Source organism: Sapajus apella, unplaced genomic scaffold (assembly GCF_009761245.1).
Source record: "Sapajus apella isolate SASKATOON/1434 unplaced genomic scaffold, GSC_monkey_1.0 scaffold88, whole genome shotgun sequence".
Classification (NCBI taxonomy): domain Eukaryota; kingdom Metazoa; phylum Chordata; class Mammalia; order Primates; family Cebidae; genus Sapajus; species Sapajus apella.
Window position 1 is genome coordinate 2,013,123 of NW_022437028.1, and position 20,342 is coordinate 2,033,464.

Consider the following 20,342-nt stretch of genomic DNA (forward strand, 5'->3'; position numbering starts at 1 on the left):
TGCTGCCTGTCTGCCCGCGCCCCCAGCTCCCCCCACCAACAATAAGACCTCAGCCCAGACAGACAGACAGACAGCCCAGAGCGCGGCGAGGGAGGCAGGAGAGCCGGGCGCAGCCGAGTGGGGTCGTGCATAAAGGGAACCCGGGGGGAGGGGGGTCCCCCTTACCTCCAGCGCTTCAAAAGTGACAAAGCTGGTCATGGCAAATCCATCAATGATGTCCTCTTCGGCCGAGGTGGACTCTCTCCGCTTCCTCCGCGGGGGTCTGGGCCGGGACGGGGCGGAGGACGGGGGCTTCCCATTGTCTTCCTTGTCGGAGCCCGACGACGAGGCGAGTGAGAGCGCCCGGGTACGGCCAGCCCCGCCGCCGCCGGCCGCGCCGGCCCCCAGCCCGCCCCGGGAGCGCCTCTCCCGGTCTCGCTGCGACCGCGACCGCCGCTTTTTGCGGAGTCCATGGCCCCGCGTCGGGCCATCCATGGCTCTGCCGCGCCGGGGTCTCCCCGCTCGCCAGCCACAGGCTACGGCCGCGGCCACACACAAAAAAAATTGACACCGAGCCCTCCCTCCCCCTTCACGGCTTCCCTCCGCCCCGAGGAGGGCGCGGGGGAGACGGCGGCCGAAAGAAGGGAGAGAGGGGAAGAAAGAGAGGAGAAAGAAAAGGGGGAAGGGGCGGAGAGAGGGGAGGGGGGACGGGGAGCGAGGGCGAGAAGCGAGGAACCCAAGTGTGGGGCTCCCCACAGCACCAAGGGTCGGAGATGCCTGGGAGCAGCGCCGAGCAAAGTAATGGCTGAACACACAGGTCTCCTTTAGAGGAAAAAAAATAACTCACCAAGCAGGCAATAAATCAGAATAGCGGAATGCTTTGATCAAGAGACTGGGAGGCTCCGGGGAGCCCTCCCCGCGGCCATTCTCCGCCGCGCCCCCCCCCCCCCCGAAAACGCCGGCGCCCCCCCTCAACCGGATCCAAAATCGGGTCCGAAAAAGGTCGCGGGAAAAGTGGGGGCAATGAACTTCACCCGCCCCTCGCGCAGGAAAACACCCCCGCCGCCTCTCAAACACGCCTCGGAGAAAACTCACTCCCAGGCTCCCAAATTTTTAAGAAATGCAGCCAGGGGAGGCCGGGGCTCCGGAGCGACCCGAGAGGGGTGAGACTCCCCAGAGAGGGGAGCATAATAATGCAATCATTAGCGGAGGAGAGGCGAAACTGCGAGCGGCGGAGGAGAAGGGAGGCGGAGGAAGGGAAGGAGGATGCTGCTGGAGCAGTTGTGGGGTTTGCTTTTCGGTCTTCGAGGGGGGAGGAGAGGGAGATGAAAGAAGAGAAGAGGCAAACCCTGCCGCTGCCACCCGCCCCCCTCCTCACAAAAATATTTTTTCCAGTCCCAGAGAAGAGGTCACCCTTCCTCAAAAAAGGGAGGGGGTGAGTCAGTCAGTCGACGAGGAAAGCAGAAAGAAATCTCCAGCGGGAGAGACACCGGTGTGCCGCCGCCGCCGCCGCTTCTCTCGCCGCCCCGCCTGAGGAGAAGTGCAGCCGGGAACGCTGCTCTCGCCGTCGCCGCTAACGCTGCCGCCGCCGCCGCGAAAGCCCCGAGCCGGAGGGTGCACAGCGTGTCCCCGGGCGGCTGCAGCGGGAGCCCGGGCACTGCCCCATCCTCCGCCCGCCCGCCAGCTTCGCGCAGCTCCCGCTCCTCCCCCTCCGCGGCCGGCCCACCGCCGCCGCCCGCCTCAGCCCAGCCCCGCGCCCGCCAGCTTGCTCGTGCGTTCGTTCGCTCGTGTTCGCGCGCTCCCGCGCACCCGCCCTCCCCGCGCCTCGCTCGGCGCGCGCTCCCGCCCCCGCGGCCCCGGCCGGCGGGATCACGTGGACGGCTGGGCTCCCTCCTCCCCCGCCCCCTCCCCAGTTGTAGAGTGTGTAGAAAGCAAAAGGCTGGGGGCTGGCCGCGCTCGCGAGCCCAGGGCATGCGCGCTGGGGCGGCCGGGCCTGCGCACTGGGGGCGGTGGGGAGCCGCGAGGGGGGCGGGGGCGTGGAGGGGGCCGCCCGCGTGGGGTTGGCCGCGGCTGGGCCCGGTTGGCGCGCGAGGGCGTGGAAGCCGCCGGAGGATCCGGCCTGTCTCAGCGGGGACGCGTGCGGGCCCCTGCTCCCAGGCCATTCCGCGCGCGCCCCCCACCTCCTCCTCGGGACACTTGCCCCTGGATCCCCTACCCCCGGCCGACCAGAGGCCGCCTTCTCGGGAAACCCCCAGCCCCCAAGGGTGTTTTCTCTTAACTACCTGCGCTGCGAGGGAGGGTGTTCAGAGAAGGGGCACAAGGGGGGCGTCCCTGGGAGGGGGCGCGACTGGAGGCGACAGAACTGGGAGCGGGTACCAAAGCGCGGGCCTTTGCTCCGCGGGGCGCAGTGGGAGCACCAACAGGCAGAGTTGGAAACTTTTCCCCCACGTGGCACCACAGTGCGTGGCCGAGTGACCCCGCGCCCGGATGACCCCTGGGATTTCCGCCTCGTCTTCCAGCGGGGGACCTTGGGACGCACGGGCGGCTTCGGATCCGGGAGCGCGAGGCCTAGCAGCTGGGGGCCGAACTTGAACCTCGGCGGCGGCCGCGGGCGAGGGGCGGGGCTGGAGGGGCCGGGTCCCGCCCCAGCTCGAGGACCCGTTAGACCCGAAAGCCGCAGTTCCTGCCCCGCGGGCTTCCTTTATTTTTGGGGGGGGGGGGTTCACAAGTTTTTCCACCTGAGCCCCTTCCTCCCGCTGCAATGTAGCTGATGCTTATAAAAAGTTGTATTAAAAAGCCGACTGCAGCCCAGAATCGATCACCAAAAGCGACCAGCCTCTCTGGGTAAAATAGTTGTGCGTTTTTCAGAGCACTGGAATTGATCTGTACGGATCAGAAAGACACCGACGGCCCGCTCTCAGCAGCCTCTAGGATACTCTTCACTTTCTGTCCCGGCACTTAAACACCACGGCACCGTCTCTCCTTCCTCCCTAGTAGCAAGCTCGTGGAGGAAGAAAAGGAAAATAAACTGACATATATTAATTACACACAATGGGCCAGGCACTGTGCTAGAACGCTGTGCGTATGATTTCACCTCTTTAAAACACAAATCGGCACATTTTATTATTACTGGAAGGAGAATGATAGAGAAAACAGTAAGGACGTGTTTTCTCTCACAATCTGACACATCTGATTGACTGATTGATTGATTGTTTTTCATTTAACAATTATTAGGCCTTACCAGGCTTAGCAAGCACAGTTGTAGGTACTCGGAATACAGCGACGTACAAAACAGAAAAGATACTGCTTCTTAGATCTTACGTTCTAGCAGGCAAGCCTCACTTGTCTTATAATTCCTAATAACAATTTAATAGTTTGTCATTGTCTTGTTTTAGGTCACACTCCTTCAGCTTCCCCATTTCTGAATCCCAGGTCTGGATCTTTATGAAATCTGATGGGGAGATGGGGGTGGAGGGGGGAACGGTAAAAGGAAACATCCACCCGATTGTGACCAAGATAAGGTTTATGCCGGTCCAGGAAACAAACCATTTGACCTTAGGCAAGACTTTTAAATGACTAGTTTTTTCATCTGTAAATCAAAGAGCTTCAATTAAATGTTCAAAATGTTCCTTTTCAGGTCTACCCATGGCCTTCTCAACAGATGACTGCAAGTTGATTTCGTGCTTTATTTCTTAAGAATAGTGACTAACCTACGGGATCTGATTCAATTTACTAGGAACACAGTGCCACCTTCCAAAATTACTTACCTAAGAGGACTGAGCCTGCTGTCTCTGGAGCAGTTAGCTGAAACAGTGCCTCAGAACGGAGCGTACCTGCGTTAACTTCTAGAGTGCTGTTTCCGGCAGCTGCTGATATCCACGCTGAGGTTGTCAATCTCATCCTACAAAATAAAACAAGTTCTTTGCAATTTAAAGCAAAAATCTGGGCTCATTTTTAGGGTTTGGGGGGATGTGAAAGTTGTCTTAGATAAGATTCCAGGAAAACTAGGAATTAATAGTGTAATTACAGTCACTTTTCGACAACTTTGGGGATTGGGCTGAGAGAGGTGTGAAATTGGGAAATTTAATAAAAGGTATTATATTAGTGACTTTGGAGAGTAGCCTTTGGCAGTCCCGTCTTTAAAGAGTAATAACTGGTAGGAAAAAAAATGAATGATAATACACTGCATCCAAGAACCTTGCCTCTGGCGAGCATAATTTGCAAACGCATTTTGGGATAATATTCAGGGTCCAAGTGTAATCCTCCCTGGAATTAGCAATGCCTTTTGGGTCAGAGTTTCATAGATTTCTTCCATCATACAATTAAAATTGTTTTTGGATTATATTACCCATATTTGTTTCTAATTCTCCATTTTGCCTGTTTTAATTGCCACTGATTAATAACTGCCATATAATAAGCTAAGCATTTATTATGTTTCAGGCACTGTTCTAACTGCATTAAAATAATATTTAATTCTCATAAAGTTTGAGAATGGTTTTATTATACCTATTTTACAGTTGAGTAAACTGAGGCTTAAAGTTAAGCATATTGTCCAAGGTGCTTCCACTGCTTAGTCATAAGCTAAATTTGATCTGAATGACTCCAAAACCTTTATCTTAATGGTTATGCTGAAATGCCCTTCTTAGACTGATTCCTCAAAAAATCAAATGCTATATGTATTGTACAACCACTTTAGAAAGCTGTTTGGCAATATCTGTTAAACATATGAAAACCCTATGGCCCAGCAGTTCCACGCTTAGGAATATACCAATGTCAAATGTATACCAAAAGACTATTAAATCACTCAGAGCAACCCTATTCCTAATAACCCTCAAACAGGAAACAACCCAAATGGTCATAAACGGTAAAAGAGATAAATAATTGGTGGTACATTCATACAACAGAATACACTCTACAACACTAAGAATGAACAGTCTGTTTCCAAATGCAGTAAAATATATGGACCTCACAAATATGCTAAGTGAAAGAAGGGAGACGTACAATTGCAGGAGTCCATTTATATAAAGTACAGAAGCAGACAAAAGTCATTGATGCTATTCAAAGTCAGGATAGTGGTTACCTTGAGAGAGAGCTGATGTCTAGGAGAGAACACCAATACGGCTTCTGGGGCGATGATTATGTTGTTTCTTGAGCTGGGTACTCGTGTGTTCAGTTTGTGAAAATTCATTGAGCTGCACTATTGATATATACATCTCTGTGTATGTACATTATACTTCAATAAAAAGCTTTAAAATGCTGTGTATATATAAATGCATTAGGGTATTGCTTGTGTATATATGAGTACCTATGTAATACTTTTTTTTTGTATTAATGACACTACCCAATGCTTATCAATAGTAAAATAAATAAGATATGGTTTATTTGGGACATAAATGAATCTGGAAGGCATCATTCTCAGCAAACTAACACAGGAATAGAAAATCAGACACTGCATGTTCTCACTCATAAGCGGGAGTTTAATAATAAGAACACATGGACACAGGGAGGGGAACATCACACACCAGGGCCTGTCAAGGGGTTAGGGGGAATGCGGGAGAGAGCATTAGGACAAATGCCTAATGCATGCGAGGCTTAAAACCTAGATGACAGGTTGATAGGTGCAGCAAACCACCATGGCACATGTATATCTATGTAACAAACCTGCACATTCTACACATGTATCTAGAACTTAAAGTAAAATTTTAAAAAAGATGCGGTTTATTCATACAATACTATAGGCCAGACTTGTGCCCCCTCTTAGTCATCACCTCTCTATTAAGGGTAACCACTGTCCTGACTTTTAATAGCATGAACAACTTGTCCGTTTTTGTACTTCATATAAATGGAGTCCTACCATTTATATGAAGTACAAAATACCGTATAGTAAACCAAGATGAAGCATAGCATATTATCAGATCTCTTACTGGGTAGCATGAAAGTTAAAGCTCAAACTTGAAATGGTCAGTAGGAATGAACTCATAATTCATAGCAGCAAAAGCTTAGGTGAATTCTTTGCCCAAAAAGATTATAGTTGATAAAGAGTAAGGCTAAAGAAATAATTCCAAAAGAGGTTGCTTGTATAGTAGGGAAAACACTCAAGTGGTTCTGGAAAACACAAAGGGAAAAACTTACATCTGTGTTCAGGAATAAACTACTTAACTCAGGAGAGCCTCTTCAGTTGTGCTGGCTTTTATTTGAATCGATGATTAATACTCAAACTACATCTTCAACATTCAACCTTGACTAGTCAGAGAATACCATTATAACTCAGTGATTGAACTGAACTCAGCCTCACACTAGTAAAAGCTATTTTTGTATCAGACTTTCTAAATTGCTAAATTTTTATATCCCTCTGTCTTGCACTTTGCACTCTGCCAACATGGTAATTATTAGCACATCATTCTTGATATTACATACTGGTTTGTAATATTTGAATTTAATTTATTAGGAAAATTGATTTTAACTCAAGGCAGCTAAGGTTTATGTTTTGGTCATTTGCAACTTCAGTTATTTTGTGTGCATGCGTGTGCTGAGACCAGAGTAGAACTGAGGTGGTTAACAGAGCTATCTCTAAGCCATTTCCAAGCGAGCAAATAAGGAGACTAACACATTTAACATCCCTTCTTTAACCTCCATCCGTTGTTTTTAATAATAACTATTCCTGGGGTGAAGTGATAACTCGCATTAACTGACAGGTAGCCCATCAGCAATAACATTGTTGTAACTTTGCCCTAATTATCACCTGCTGTTTTAATTTTTTTTCACATTGGAAGTTGTTTTTCAAACTGCAGTTTTAATGTTTAAAAAAGGGGGGAGGAGGAGATGAGTGGTTCAATTTGCTAAATGTTGTGTTTCCTTCCATGATATTGTACGATAAACTTTCATCATCTCTGCAGGTGTCTCAGATGAATGACACATCGATCAACCCATATTCTTCAGACTCTGCCATATGAAGCCAATGAAAGATACCTGCTGGTGACCAAATGATGTTCATGTAAAACGGCAGTTCTGGCAAATTTAATAAGCTTTAGTTTCTTTTTTTAAAAAAAAAAAAAAAAAAAAAAACAGCATTTCTGTCCCTTCTCAGGCCAATGTTTTCTATTTGAAGTTTCACTTGACATGACCAGGTAGGAAAATTGATGGATAGTCGTAAAAAAAACTTTAAATGACTCTTAAAGCTACCAGTGAAAGATCTCAGTATTTATTGCTGATCATGAGCCTGACGATCAATTCTTCTAATAGATTTGGTAGATGACTTATGAATTGTGATTTTTATTTTTATTTAAAGAGCAGTATAAATCTAAACTGGTCAGATTCAGATAAGATAACATCCCAGTTGAAGAAATTATCAACCCTTTGGAATTATGTAAAAAAAATATATATATATTAAGTTATAGCCCAGACCTGACTGCAAGCTCCTATTCACAAAACTTAGTAATTATCTTGTATTTCTGCTAGGTTCAAAGTCTTTCACGGTCTTGTCCCAGTAATCTTATCAACCTCCTTTATTGAAGTTTATATTAATGTATTTCTATGCATCCTAGCTCCTTCCCAGAACACCCCCACACCTTTGCTCATGCGGGTCCACCGGCCCACAATCTCCTTTCCTGCTCTCCAGACTTGATGAATTTCCACCCATCCATCAAGACCAGTGTAACCATTAAGACCAACTCATCCAGAAAGCTTACTTTAGTTACTACTTCCATTCACAATTAACAGCTTCTTCTCTGCTATGTGACACTTTATTATTATTTTAATGTTTTTTTAAATATTTCAAAATAATATAATGAACAATCATGTACTCCCCAGTAGCGTAAGATATAAAACATTTCAAAATACTTGAACCCTCCTATGCATAATACTGACGGCAGTTGCAGCTGCCATCATGCCTGCTGCAGCAGGAAAGCACAGCTGGGGCTGCACACTCCATGGAGCAAGTGGGAGCCCTGCCCCTTTTGAGTTGGGACAGGAGCTCCTGGGCCGCTGCAGCCGCCCAAACCACCCCGCTGCAGACCCAGGCCTCCTGCTGTATGGAGCAAGCAAGAGCCCTGCCCTCCTGAGCCGGGCTGCAGCCACACAAACTGCAGCTGTGTATCCGAGCCTCCCCGTGCTCTTGCGGGAGCCAGAAACGGGCAGGATCCGCCTTCCCGGGTACAGCTGCACCCGCCGCACCGCGCCTGCAGACCTGGGCCTACTGCTCCAGGAAGTAGCAGGCAGGAGCCAGGCACAAGCGGGAGCCCTGACCCTTCCCAGTTGGCGGGGCAGGAGCTCCCGGGAGCAGCTGCAGCCGCCTTCCCAGGCGTGCAGGAACAGGGCATCTCTGCAGCCTGCACCCTCAGGCACCCCGGGAAGGACACCCCACATCCCCGTCCCTGCAGGCTCAAGGATATCCACTCCCACTGCCGGCCTCTTTCCGCTCCCTCATTGGAGTGGGGTTGGAGTCGAGCCTCGAGGCCATGAATGGCAGCAGGAAGCAGATAGAATTCTGGGCGGAAGAGGGCAGGGTCTTCAGTAAGGCCCCACCCTCAGGCCTGGAGGGCTTGAAGGCTGGGGGCTGGGTTGCCAGTCCCTCTGACCAGAGTGAGGACTCATGGTGCCTCTTCCTAGACCTCCCCTCTGAGGGTCCATAAAAGCCCTGGGCTCAGCCAGAGCAGGGTAGAGGATGGCCAGAGGACAAACAGGGAGAGCACAGGATGGGATGACCAGCTGCAGAGAGAAGTACCCTCTCTATTGTTAGCTGGAGACAATGGGGTGACTAGTTGCAGAGAGGAGTGCCCTCTCCACTGAGAGCTACAGAGACCACCTGCTGAGATCACCTGCCAGCAAAAAGGAGGTAGCCTCTCGGCTGAGAGCTTCAAAGACCTGCAGAGACACTGAAATGACTTCCCTGCAGTGAGGAGCCCCACCCTCTCCAGGGCCTTCTCTCTGCTAAGAGCTGAACACTGGACTGGACGACCTGCCTACAGAGAGGAGCTACACACTCCTCTGAGCTGTTCTAACACTAAATGAAACTATTCTTTGCCCTTCACTTGTCTGCATACCTAATTCTTCCTGGACATAGGACAAGAACTCAGGCAAAGGTACGGCAGCCATGGAGGTTTCCAGCCAGAAAAACTGACACCCGAGAGATCCCATAACAATACTTCCTCTGGGATCTTGTTTTCTCTCTCCATTTCCCACCACCCTTTCTCTTTCCACTCCTCCCCAGAATGATTATCCTGAATTCCATGCTTATCATTCCATGCATTTCTCTATATTGTGGAAGTATCCCTAAACAACATATAGTTTTTTTGTTTTGTTTTGACAGGGTTTTATCTCACTCCGTCACCTAGGCTGGAGTGCAGTGGTGCAATCTCAGCTCACTACAATCTCTGCCTCCTGAGTTCAAGCGACCCTCACACCTCAGCCTCCCAGGCAGCTGGGACTACAGGTGTGTACCATTGAGCCCAACTATTTTTTATATTTTTAGTAGATATGGGGTTTCATCATTTTGCCCAAGCTGGTCTCAAACTCATGGGCTCAAGCAATCAACCTGTCTTGGTCTCTCAAAGTGCTGGGATTACAGGCATGAGCACAACACACAGCCAACATATAGTACTTTTTGGCATGTTTTTAAATCTATATAAAGGATATCAATCTATGTCTATTCTAAAACTTTTCTTTTTTTTGAGACGGGGTCTCGCTCTGTTGCCCAGGCTGAAGTGCAGTGTTGCAATCATAGCTCACTGCAGTCTTGACCTCCTGGCCTCAAGTGATCCTCCCTCTTAAGTAACTGGAATACAGGCACACACCACCATTAGCCTGGCTAATTTTTTTTAAAGAGACAGGGTCTAGCTATGTTGCCCAGACTGGTCTTGAGTTCCTGGGCTCGAGCCATTCTCCTGCCTTGGCCTCCCAAAGTGCTGGGACTACAGGCATGAGCTACCATGCCCAGGCTTTTAAAATTTTTTCTAAAGATGGGGCCTCACAATGTTACCCAGGCTAGTCCCGAACTCCTAGACTCAAGCAATCCTCCCACCTCAGCCTCCCAAAGTACTGAGATTACAGGCATTAACCATCTCAACCAGCTAGGCTGTTGTATTTTATAGTGCAGATAAAGACATGAACTTTTGGATATTAGTACTTCGACTTCAAAACCCCTGAAAAGAAGCCTGAAGGAACTTAGCCTTAGTATTAAAATGGGCTCCTACCAAGCATATGTCCTTAAAAATGAATTAGTAGTGTTTGAGTTCCTTAGTACCTCTGTCAATTTTTGAAGACAGTAGATGTTTCTGTATGAAATAATATTTAATAATTTCATTTATCTTCAAATTCCATTATTCTTTTGAAAGATTCTTAAAACAGGAAAAACATCTTCATTTATGATGAAAAGTTCTTGACTTTAAGAACAAACACTTTGCTGTTTGAATTACCCAAATAAAAAATGTTGTCGCGTTTCTAGAATCAGCTTATATTGACAGAAAGTTTCATGAAATAGTTAAGCAGAAGGATAGTTGATAAGAAGCCAGCCACCTCTATTCTAACGAAACTGTTCGATATTGCAGCTAATCTTGGAAAATTGCACACAAAGACTTAAAGAGACAACCTTCTACTAATTATATATTCACCTGGTATCCATTTCAACAAATGAAATTTTGCTCAGCACATATTAATTGACATAATTACTGAAACGCCAAAATCAGATTAGCCAATGTAGCTCAAAGAAAAAAACAGAAAAGAAACCATTGCTCCAGCAAATTGCAAAAATGTTTTAAAAAGGGCTCAAAAAGGTTGTTCGACTTGTAGATAGTTTTAAATAAAGCGAATAAAACATGGCTATTTATTTCATTATTCATTCATGAGACAATTCTGGGTTCTTAACAGTATATTTTGGCTATATTGAAGCTTAAAAGTCAGTCTTTATAATACTCTGCACTTTGTTGATTGTTCTTGTCATCTCCATTATGTGTGTTTTAGTGGCATAGGACTTCTAAGAAAAATTGTATCTACTACTATTTCTATTTTCATAATTAACAATCACACATTTATCCTAGAAGCACAACAGTCGCAACAATGACATCATTGTATTTGCAAAGAGCTTACTTTTCACATTCCTGGCTCTTTTTCCTAAAACACTGACATCATAGTAAAACATTGTTCTCCCTGCTTTGAGTTCAAATCACCTGATAAACCAGAGAAATGGGAAGATAATGAAAGAAGACATACGTTAATACAATTCTGCAAGGCAAAAAATATATGTATTTGCTAAGACTTCTTTATATCTATTGCTTGACTACATGGAATCCATTGTTTTATGATCTTATTTCCTTGTTTCCTAAGCCCAATTGTTCTTGCCACTTAAAATATAATCTCTTACACAATTCACCTTCTCTGTTCATGTTACTGTCCTATTATTAGAATATCTTTGCTTTCCAGGACTTTTTATCAAAGCTCATTAGCATTCTTTATCATCATCATGATTATTGCTATTATTATTTATTTTTGTTCTTCTCTGCAGAATGTTTTCCCTTTATTGCAACGTTTGGTTTTTTCCCCCATCATTTAATAACTAGTCTCACACATTGGTATAGAATCCTACTTTTGTTGAAAATTAACTCTGATAAATCAGGGAAACACAAAGAAAAGAAATGTAGACATATTGTAGGATAATTCTTCAAGATAAAAACAGGCATCCTTGGCTGGGCACAGGCCAGTCTGTAATCCCAGCACTTTGGGAGACCGAGGCAGGTGGATTGCTTGAGTCCAGGAGTTCAAGACCAGGATGGGAAACATGGCAAAAACCCCCTCTCTACAAAATATACGAATATTAGCTGGGCATGGTGGCATGCGCCTGCAGTCCGAGCTACTAGGAAGGCTGAGAAGTCTGAGGTGGGAGGATCGCTTGGGCCCCAGAGGTCAAGGCTGCAGTGAGCTGTGATTGCACCACTGTACTCCAGCCTAGGTAACAGGGTAACACCCTATCTCAAAAAAAAAAAAGAAAGAAAGAAAGAAGAAAGAAAAAGAAAGAAAGAAAGAAAGAAAGAAAGAAAGGCAGGCATACTCAAATTATTTGCTACTCTCTCTTAAAATCAAACTCCTGAATGTTGTCTCACTTAACAGATGAAATCATCACTTTCATTTTATGTGTAAAATCGATTGCAAATTTTTGCTCATCCCACATTATTGGTTACTAAATGTGTTTCCTGTTAATAATACCTAAATTTTATCTAACAGAGGTATAGTGAAGTTACAACAAAAAATATAATGGGATGATGGAAGAAGAAATAAAGAAAGCTATAACTCACCTATAAAAATATTTTTTGTTTTATTTATTTATTTATTTTATTTTTATTGTTTTTTTGAGTCTCACTCTGTCACCCAGGCTGGAGTGCAGTGGCATGATCTCAGCTCACTGCAACCTCTGGCTCCCAGGCTAAAGCGATTCTCCTGCCTCAGCCTCCCGAGTAGCTGGGATTACAGGTGCACACCACCACGCTCAGCTAACTTTTATATTTTTAGTAGAGGTGGGATTTCACTATGTTGGCCAGGCTGGTATCAAACTCCTGACCTCAAATGATCCAACCACCTTAGCCTCCCAAAGTGCTAGGATTACAGGTGTGAGCCACTGCACCCAACCTATTTTTTTTTTTATAATTGACACACAAATGCATTATTGTATTGCATGTACTCATTGTTTTCAAGCTCTAGGTCTTACACTATGGAGAAATTGCAAAGACAGAAATAGTATATTGTGTTTGTTCTGTTCAACAGCTAGCAAAAGTTTTTCTTGATTCTGCATGTTAGACATACCCAAGGCCTTCACTGAAACTGCTTAAAATCCTAACAGCATGTCACTTTACCTTCTTTTTTTTTTCTTCCAAACAGGGTCCTGCTCTGTTATCCAGGCTGGAGTGCAATGCCATGATCTTGGCTCACTCAGGCCTGCAATTCCTGGGTTCAAGTGATCCTCCCTTCTCAGCATCCTGAATAGTTGGGCCTTCAGACGTGCACCACCATACCCGGCTAATTTATTTTATTTATGTATTTATTTATTTTTACAGAGTGTGGGGATTACAAGCATGAGCCACTGCCCCCAGCTCGCTTTACCTTCTCAAATTACTTCAGCACCTCCATTATAAACACACACACACACACACACACACACACACACACACACACACACACCAGGGTTTTTCTGTGGCTGGAAGTCCACACTGACTGATCCTTCCTGCATTCTGCCAGAGATCTGTTGATTATCCCAACTCACCTTTGTCAAGAGCAATTAAAACATAGTAACCTTACAACTACCACTGATGATGGATGTCAAAATCTTTGGGAAACAAGATATTAACCAAGTTTCAAAGTGTCCCATCCAAGATTACTTATTAATTTTAAAGGGACATGGTACTTTAATTTTGCAGACATTTGGCAAACACCACCTTAACCAAATGATCAAACTTACTATCACCAGTTACATCACTTGCCTCTGCATGTGATGCACTGAGAACACAGCAATACCATACAATATTCCTTCCAAAAATACTTAACCTGAATCTAATCATTAGGGCACAGCCAAATTTGAATTGAGGGACATTCTGCAAAACAATTGGCCTAAATTCTTCAAAAAATGACAATACCATGAAAAGCAAACAAACAAGCCTGGGGAATTATAGCTCAAGGAAAGGAAAAAAACAAAATTGAATGCAACAAATAATCCTTGATTGGATTCTGGAATACAAAAGATAAAAATAAATAAAAGTACATGGGACATTGGCTAGGCATGGTGGCTCATGCCTGTAATCTCAATACTTTGAGAGGCTGAGGCGGACAGATCACTTGAGGTCAGAAGTTCAAAACCAGCCTATCTCTACTAAAAATACAAACATGGCAAAACCGTATCTCTACTAAAAATACAAAAATTAGCTGGGTGTGGTGGCAAGTGCCTGTAATCCCAGTTACTCAGAGGGCTGAGGCAGGAGAATCACTTGAACCTGGGAGGTAAAGATTCCAGCGAAGCAAGATCTTGCAACTGTACTCCAGCCTGGATGACAGACAAAGACTCTGTCTCAAAAAATAAAATAAAATAAAATAAAATAAAACAACATAGGACATTGTACGAGGCCATTTTTGTGTTGGCAAAAGGAATACCTGAAACTGGAATAATTTATAAAGAAAAGAGGTTTATTTGGCTCACAGTGCTGCAGCCTGTATAGGCTGTATAGGAATGACTCCAGCATTTGCTCCTGATCATGGACTCAGGAAACTTAAAATCATGGCAAAAGACAAAGTGGGACCAGGGATGTCATGTGGGAAGAGTGGGGGGAGCAAGGGGCAAAGTAGGAGGCATCACACTCTTTTAAACGACCAGATTTCATGTGACCTGAGCAAAAATTCACTCATCAATAAGGGGATGGTACTAAACCATTCATAAGGAATCTGCCCCCAAGATCCAATCACCTCTCATTAAGCCTCACCTCCAACAAGGGGAATCACGTTTCAACATGAGATTCGGGGAGGACAAACATCCAAACCATATCAGGCATTATTGGGACACATTATTGGGACAATTGGGGCAATTTGCGTGTATAAATCCCTTTATTGAGTATATAAAATATACTTTAGATAATAGTGTTAAATCATTGTTAAAAGTTTCAAGTAGTTGTATTGTGGTTAGTAGAAGAATGACTCTTTCTTAGGAAATAAATGCTATATTTAGGGACTATTTAGGGATGAAGTGTCATGATGTCTGCAATAAATTCTCAAATGGTTCAGCAATGTATATATTAAGGAAGGGTACAGAGAAATAGAAAATAAATGTAGCAAAATGTTAACGATTGGTAAATCTAAGTGAATTACTTACCTAAGTGAATTACCTTCATTATTCTGTACACACAACTTTTCTGAAGGTTTGAAACACAATAAAATTGAAAACTTAAGAAAACCTATTAAGCCAAAGTCTTGCATTTCTCTTTTTTTTCTTCTTCTTCTCTTTTTTGAGATGGAGTCTCACTCTGTCACGCAGGCTGGAGTGCAAAGGCACGATCTCAGCTCACTCCAACCTCTGCCCCCTGGTTCAAGCAATTCTCCTGCCTCAGCCTCCCTAGTAGCTGGGATTACAGACATGTGTTATGACACCCTGCTAATTTTTGTATTGTTAGTAGAGATGGGGTTTCACTATGTTGGCCAGGCTAGTCTTGAATTTCCTGACCTCAAGTGATCCACCCGCCTTAGCCTCCCAAAATGCTGGGATTACAGTCGTGAGCCACTGTGCCTGGCCAGGCCTTGCATTTCTTGGGAAAAGACATCCTGGAGTTACATATGTTAAGCCAACATGCTTTGCTTCCGGCCTACAAGAAATTGTGAAGAAGTCTAAATGTGTGACAAAGTGAACAGCAGGCCAACAGACATTGCCATGTAGACTTGTTTCAGGACAGATAGATATTTATTTAACTGAATATGACATTAGAGATGCTGTTGAGCCGGGTGCGGTGGCTCAAGCCTGTAATCCCAGCACTTTGGGAGGCTGAGGCGGGTGGATCACGAGGTCAAGAGATTGAGACCGTCCTGGTCAACATGGTGAAACCCCGTCTCTACTAAAAAAATACAAAAAACAAACAAACAAAAAAAAACATTAGCTGGGCATGGTGGCACGTGCCTGTAATCCCAACTACTCAGGAGGCAGGAGAATTGCCTGAACCCAGGAGGCGGAGGTTGTGGTGAGCCGAGATCACGCCATTGCACTCCTGCCTGGGTAACAAGAGTGAAACTCTGTCTCAAAAAAAAAAAAGAAAAAAGAAAAAAAAATAGAGATGCTGTAGCCATATATTAATACAAATAAATCAGCAGAGGCCCGGGATACGTGGTGCCTTGTCCAATGTCACAGTTACATAGTGATAGAGCTAGACTTAGGAGAGAACCCAAGAGTCCTGTATGGTTGTGTGTGTGTGTGTGTGTGTGTGTGTGTGTGTGTGTGTGTGTGTGTTTTAGAGACAGTGTCTTGCTCTGTTTCCCAGCTGGAGTGTAGTGTTCCAATTATAGCTCTCGAACTCATGGGCTCAAGTGATCCTCCTACGCCAGCCTCTCAGTAGCTGGGATCACAAATGTGAGCCACAGTGTGGTATATTTCAGTTTATTTTTTACTTCATTGTTTGTAGAGACAGAGTCTTGCTTTGTTGCTCAGGCTGGTCCAAACTTCTGGCTTCAAGCAAGCCTCCTGCCTGGGCTTCCCAAAGTGCTAGGATTACAGGTATGAGCCACCATACCTGGCCTTTTTCAATCTAATACAAAGGTGGTGGCCAGGCGCAAAACTAGTATTTTCCACCTGAGTTTCTAACTGGAAGAAAAAATATCCAGGAATGGATTTCTTCTTTTTATTTTTTTGAGACAGAGTCTTGCTCTGTCACCCAGGCTGGAGTGCAATGGCATGATCTCGGCTCACTGCAACCTCTGCCTTCCGGGTTCAAGCAATTCTCCTGCCTCAGCCTCCCGAGTAGCTGGGATTACAGGCACATGCCACCAGGCCCAGCTAATTTTTGTATTTTTAGTAGAGACAGGGTTTCTCCATGTTAGCCAGGCTGGTCTTGAACACCTGACCTTAGGTGATCCACCTGCCTTGGCCTCCCAAAATGCTGAAAGTACAGGCATGAGCCAGTATGCGCAGCCCAAGAATGGGTTTCTGTTGTTGTGTTACACTGTTTAATCCATATTGAAGCCCAAGCTACTTGCCCCACCTAAACCCACTGTCACATGCATGTCTGTCAGTAGCAAGGAGATTCAGGACTTCAGTGAAACTGGTGACAGTGCCACTTCGCTCATGATGGAGTGCTGTCCCATACCCCTTTCTCACCCTACCAATCCTCTGTGAAAATGAGACTACAGAGCAGAAGAAAGGACAATAACAACATTATAGCTCAAGTGACCTTAAAAGCAAGGAAACCCTATTATTTGAATGAAGTAATGGATAGGCCTGATCATTATCAGTCATTCTGGATGTGACAGAAGCACACTTCTTGTTAGAGCATCAGAGTAAAAACCTTTTCAGCACTGCATTTGTCTTGAGCGAGCAAAAGGGAAGAAATGTGCAACAATAAGAGTGCTGTGTTTTGCACAAACTTTTTCTTTTTCAGAAATATTTCATACCTGAGAGTGAAATCTGACATAAATTTGTTTCATTAAATAGTCTCATCTTCTTCCTGTCCCATTAGGTTGCTTCTAATGTGCACAATGCAGCTGGACGTAGTAGCTCATGCCTATAATCTCCACACTTTGGGAGGCCAAGGTGGGAGGATCGCTTAAGCCTAGGAGTTCGAGACCAGGCTGAACAACGTAGCAAGACCCTGTCTCTCAAAAAAATTTTAAAAAGCCAGACATGGTGGTGCATGTTTGTATTCTCAGCTATCCCAGAGGAAAGAATAGGAGGATCACTTGAGTCAAGAAATTTGAGGCTGCTATAAGCTGTGATTGTGCCACTGCATTCCTGCCTGGGTGACAGAGAGAGACCCTGTCTCAAATTTAAAAAAAAAAAAGAAAAAAGAAAAAAGAAACGTGTGCAATGCATTAGAAACCTTTTATTGCCCTTGATCATGAAGGTCCTTGTTCTTTCCCACGAGGTATGAGGTATTATGACCATCTTCTTTCCTGGTAAAATGTGGGTATATTTGATGTGTAAATAGCGTATGTATTTCTTTGTTTCCTTCCTTAAGTACTACTCTGGCATAACTTAATTGTTCATATGAAATGACAAAACTCTACATTCAGGCACAAAGTATCACAATGTTGAAATATTTTCTACCTGGTGCCCATCTACAAATTCTTTTTCTTGGTGGGGGTGGTAGAGAGAAGCGTCATCTAGGTACATGTATGGTAGTGGAATCCCAAGGGAAAGAAAAAAGACTTCTTGACTATATTAAAAATAATTTTATTCACCCTCAGCTAGGCAAAACTGGAGGAAGATTAGGAGATAAGTTGCCCACATTTGTCATCCTACGGTCAATCAATACACTCACTAGACATTTCCCCTGACACTCTATTAAACCAACCCCCTATACTAAGAAGATAAAACTCTTTAAATAGAAAATAAGTAGACAGTGATGAACAGCAATATTATCTTTGCCTACAATTTAAGTTCCCAGGACTTTGGTAAACTTTTGAATTCCTTATGCTCTGTACATAATATTAAATTTCCAAGCTCTCTGGGGAAGATAAATAGTGATTTGCTCCCCCTCGAGTTTTGTATTATAGGGCAGAAGAATGACTCCTATTCTTACAGTATGGCTAGCAATGGCCTAGAGTTGTAAATATGGGCAACATGACCTTACTAAATAAGGAACCGGTTGCAACTGGTTTCTTGCTGATTTCAGGGAATTGACTTAGAGCTGCATGAGTGACTTGAGGGTTCTTATCTCAATGGTTAGTCTATTGAGAGTGAGAGAGAGAGGTTGATTTATTTATTTTTGAGACAAAGTCTTGTTCTGTCACCCAGGTCGGAGTACAATGGCATGATCTCAGCTCACTGCAACCTCCGCCTCTCAGCTTCAAGCTATTCTCCTGGCTCAGCCTCCCAAGTAGCACGAACCACCAAGCCTGGCTAATTTTTTTGTGTGTTTTTAGTAGAAATGGGTTTCACCATGTTGGCCAGACTGGTCTCAAACTTCTGACCTCAAGTGATCCACCCACCTTGGTCTCCCAAAGTGTTGAGATTACAGGCATGAACCATCACGCCTGGCCAAAAGAGAGATTTATTATAGGAATTGTCTCCTATGATTGTGGAAGCTGCAGTGTCTTATGATCTGCTGTCTATAAGCTGGAGACCCAGAAAAGTTGGTACTGTTTTTCCAATCCAAGTCCCAGGGCCTGAGAATCAGGAGTGGTAATGGTATAAAGCCTAGTGCAAGAGTAGGAGAAAACCAACGTCCCAACTCAAACAGTCAGGCTGAGAAAGAAAATTCCCCCTTCCTCCAGTTCTATTCAGGCCCTCAATGGACGGGATGATACCCACCTGCACTGGGGAAGTCAATCTGCTGTACTCAGTTCACTGATTCAAATGCTAATCTCATCCAGAAACACCCTTACATACACACCCAGAAAGAATATTTAGCCAAATATCTGGGCATCCTGTGGTCCAGTCACACTGACACATAAAATTAACCATCAGAGTTAAGGAACTAATATTTATTGACATCTACTAATGTACCAAGAACTGTTCTGTGTGTTTACATACGTAATCTAATTCCCTTACCTGGAGGCTTTAGGAAGGTGTGGACCATGTTTGTTTTTTGGTTGTTTTTTTTTTTTTTTTGACCATTACATTCCCAGCAATCAGCATAACTGATAAGCATACATGAATATTTACTGAGAATAAATGAACATAAAGATCTCATTGAATCCTCAAAACAAGCCTGTCAAGTAGATAATGTAGATTTTATCCTTATTTTACAGATAAAGTAACTGAGGCTCAACAAGTTTAGGAAGATTGTTATCTCAGCTGGGCGCAGTGGCTCACATCTGTAATCCCAGCCCTTTGAGATGCCAAGGTGGGCAAATCACTTGAGCTCAGGAGTTCAAGACCAGCCTGGCCAACATGGTGAAACCCTGTCTCTACTAAAATGCACAAATTAACCAGGCATGGTGATACGTGCCTGTAGTTTCAGCTACTCAGGAGGTTGAGGTGGGAGAATCACTTGAGCCCAGGAAGTGGAGATTTCAATGAGTCGAGATCGCGTCCCTGCACCCCTGCACTCCGGCCTGGCTGACAGAGTGAGACTCTGTCTCAAAACAAAACAAAACAAAACAAAACTGTCATCTCGTTAGAACTTTGAAGAATGATTCTCTGGATATCCAAGTATCTTTTCTAATAATAAGAGTAAAGCAGGATTCTTACTAACAAAGAACATTTTAAATACTAGAAAAAACCTATAGGAGTCAACATCCTGACTCTTATTCAGTAAAACTTCTATCACTCAACACAACAATTTCTTTCTCTCTATATGGGGCCAAAGAATAGCTTTCTGTTTTTTAAGCAAAAGACTCACGAAGACACTTTCTTTACGAACTAACCCAATATAATGACATCAGATGTGAAGATCACGTAAGACATCTTTCAAGATGCAGAATGCACCATATGACCAACGTTGGCTTTGCCTCAACACTTTTGGGAGACTGAGCTAGCAGCTATTACTCATTTCCCTTTACAGATTGGGAAAATGTAAGACGCAAGTTAGAAAGTGATTTAAAGAATGATTAGAATCTGGATTTCTTCAATCCCAGTCGTTCCCTCATCATAATTGCCTGCTAGCATATCTCTCTAGAAGTCTCCACTGACAGCCCATACACCTACAAAATTATTTTGTCTGACTCATGCAATGTCATTAAATTTTGCAAATTAA

At 44.4% G+C, this 20,342-nt stretch overlaps 2 protein-coding genes across 5 annotated transcripts in view; one reads left to right on the top strand and one right to left on the bottom strand.

The window, feature by feature from the left end:
* AUTS2 (activator of transcription and developmental regulator AUTS2) overlaps positions 1-1,638 on the bottom strand; it is a 1,216,826-nt gene extending 1,215,188 nt beyond the window's left edge. For all 4 annotated transcript variants that reach the window (XM_032254883.1, XM_032254886.1, XM_032254884.1 and 1 more), the window contains exon 1: positions 166-1,638. In XM_032254883.1, coding sequence (XP_032110774.1) covers positions 166-474 — 309 coding nt within the window. In that variant the 5' untranslated portion in view covers positions 475-1,638. The remainder of the gene's footprint in view (positions 1-165) is intronic.
* Positions 753-5,463, top strand: LOC116534493 (translation initiation factor IF-2-like). The gene is made up of 4 exons (XM_032254888.1): positions 753-777; positions 869-993; positions 1,312-3,500; positions 3,617-5,463. Exons 1-3 carry the CDS (start codon positions 753-755, stop codon positions 2,452-2,454), a joined length of 1,293 nt encoding a protein of 430 aa, XP_032110779.1. The 3' UTR covers positions 2,455-3,500; positions 3,617-5,463.
* The last annotated feature ends 14,879 nt before the right edge of the window (positions 5,464-20,342 follow it).

Coding starts and splice junctions, on each gene's coding strand:
- LOC116534493 (XM_032254888.1), top strand. CDS start 753: ATGCCTGGGAGCAGCGCCGAGCAAA. Junction 778..868: donor TGGGAGCAGCGCCGAGCAAA/GTAATGGCTGAA, acceptor GCTTTGATCAAG/AGACTGGGAGGCTCCGGGGA. Junction 994..1,311: donor CGAAAAAGGTCGCGGGAAAA/GTGGGGGCAATG, acceptor GGGAGATGAAAG/AAGAGAAGAGGCAAACCCTG.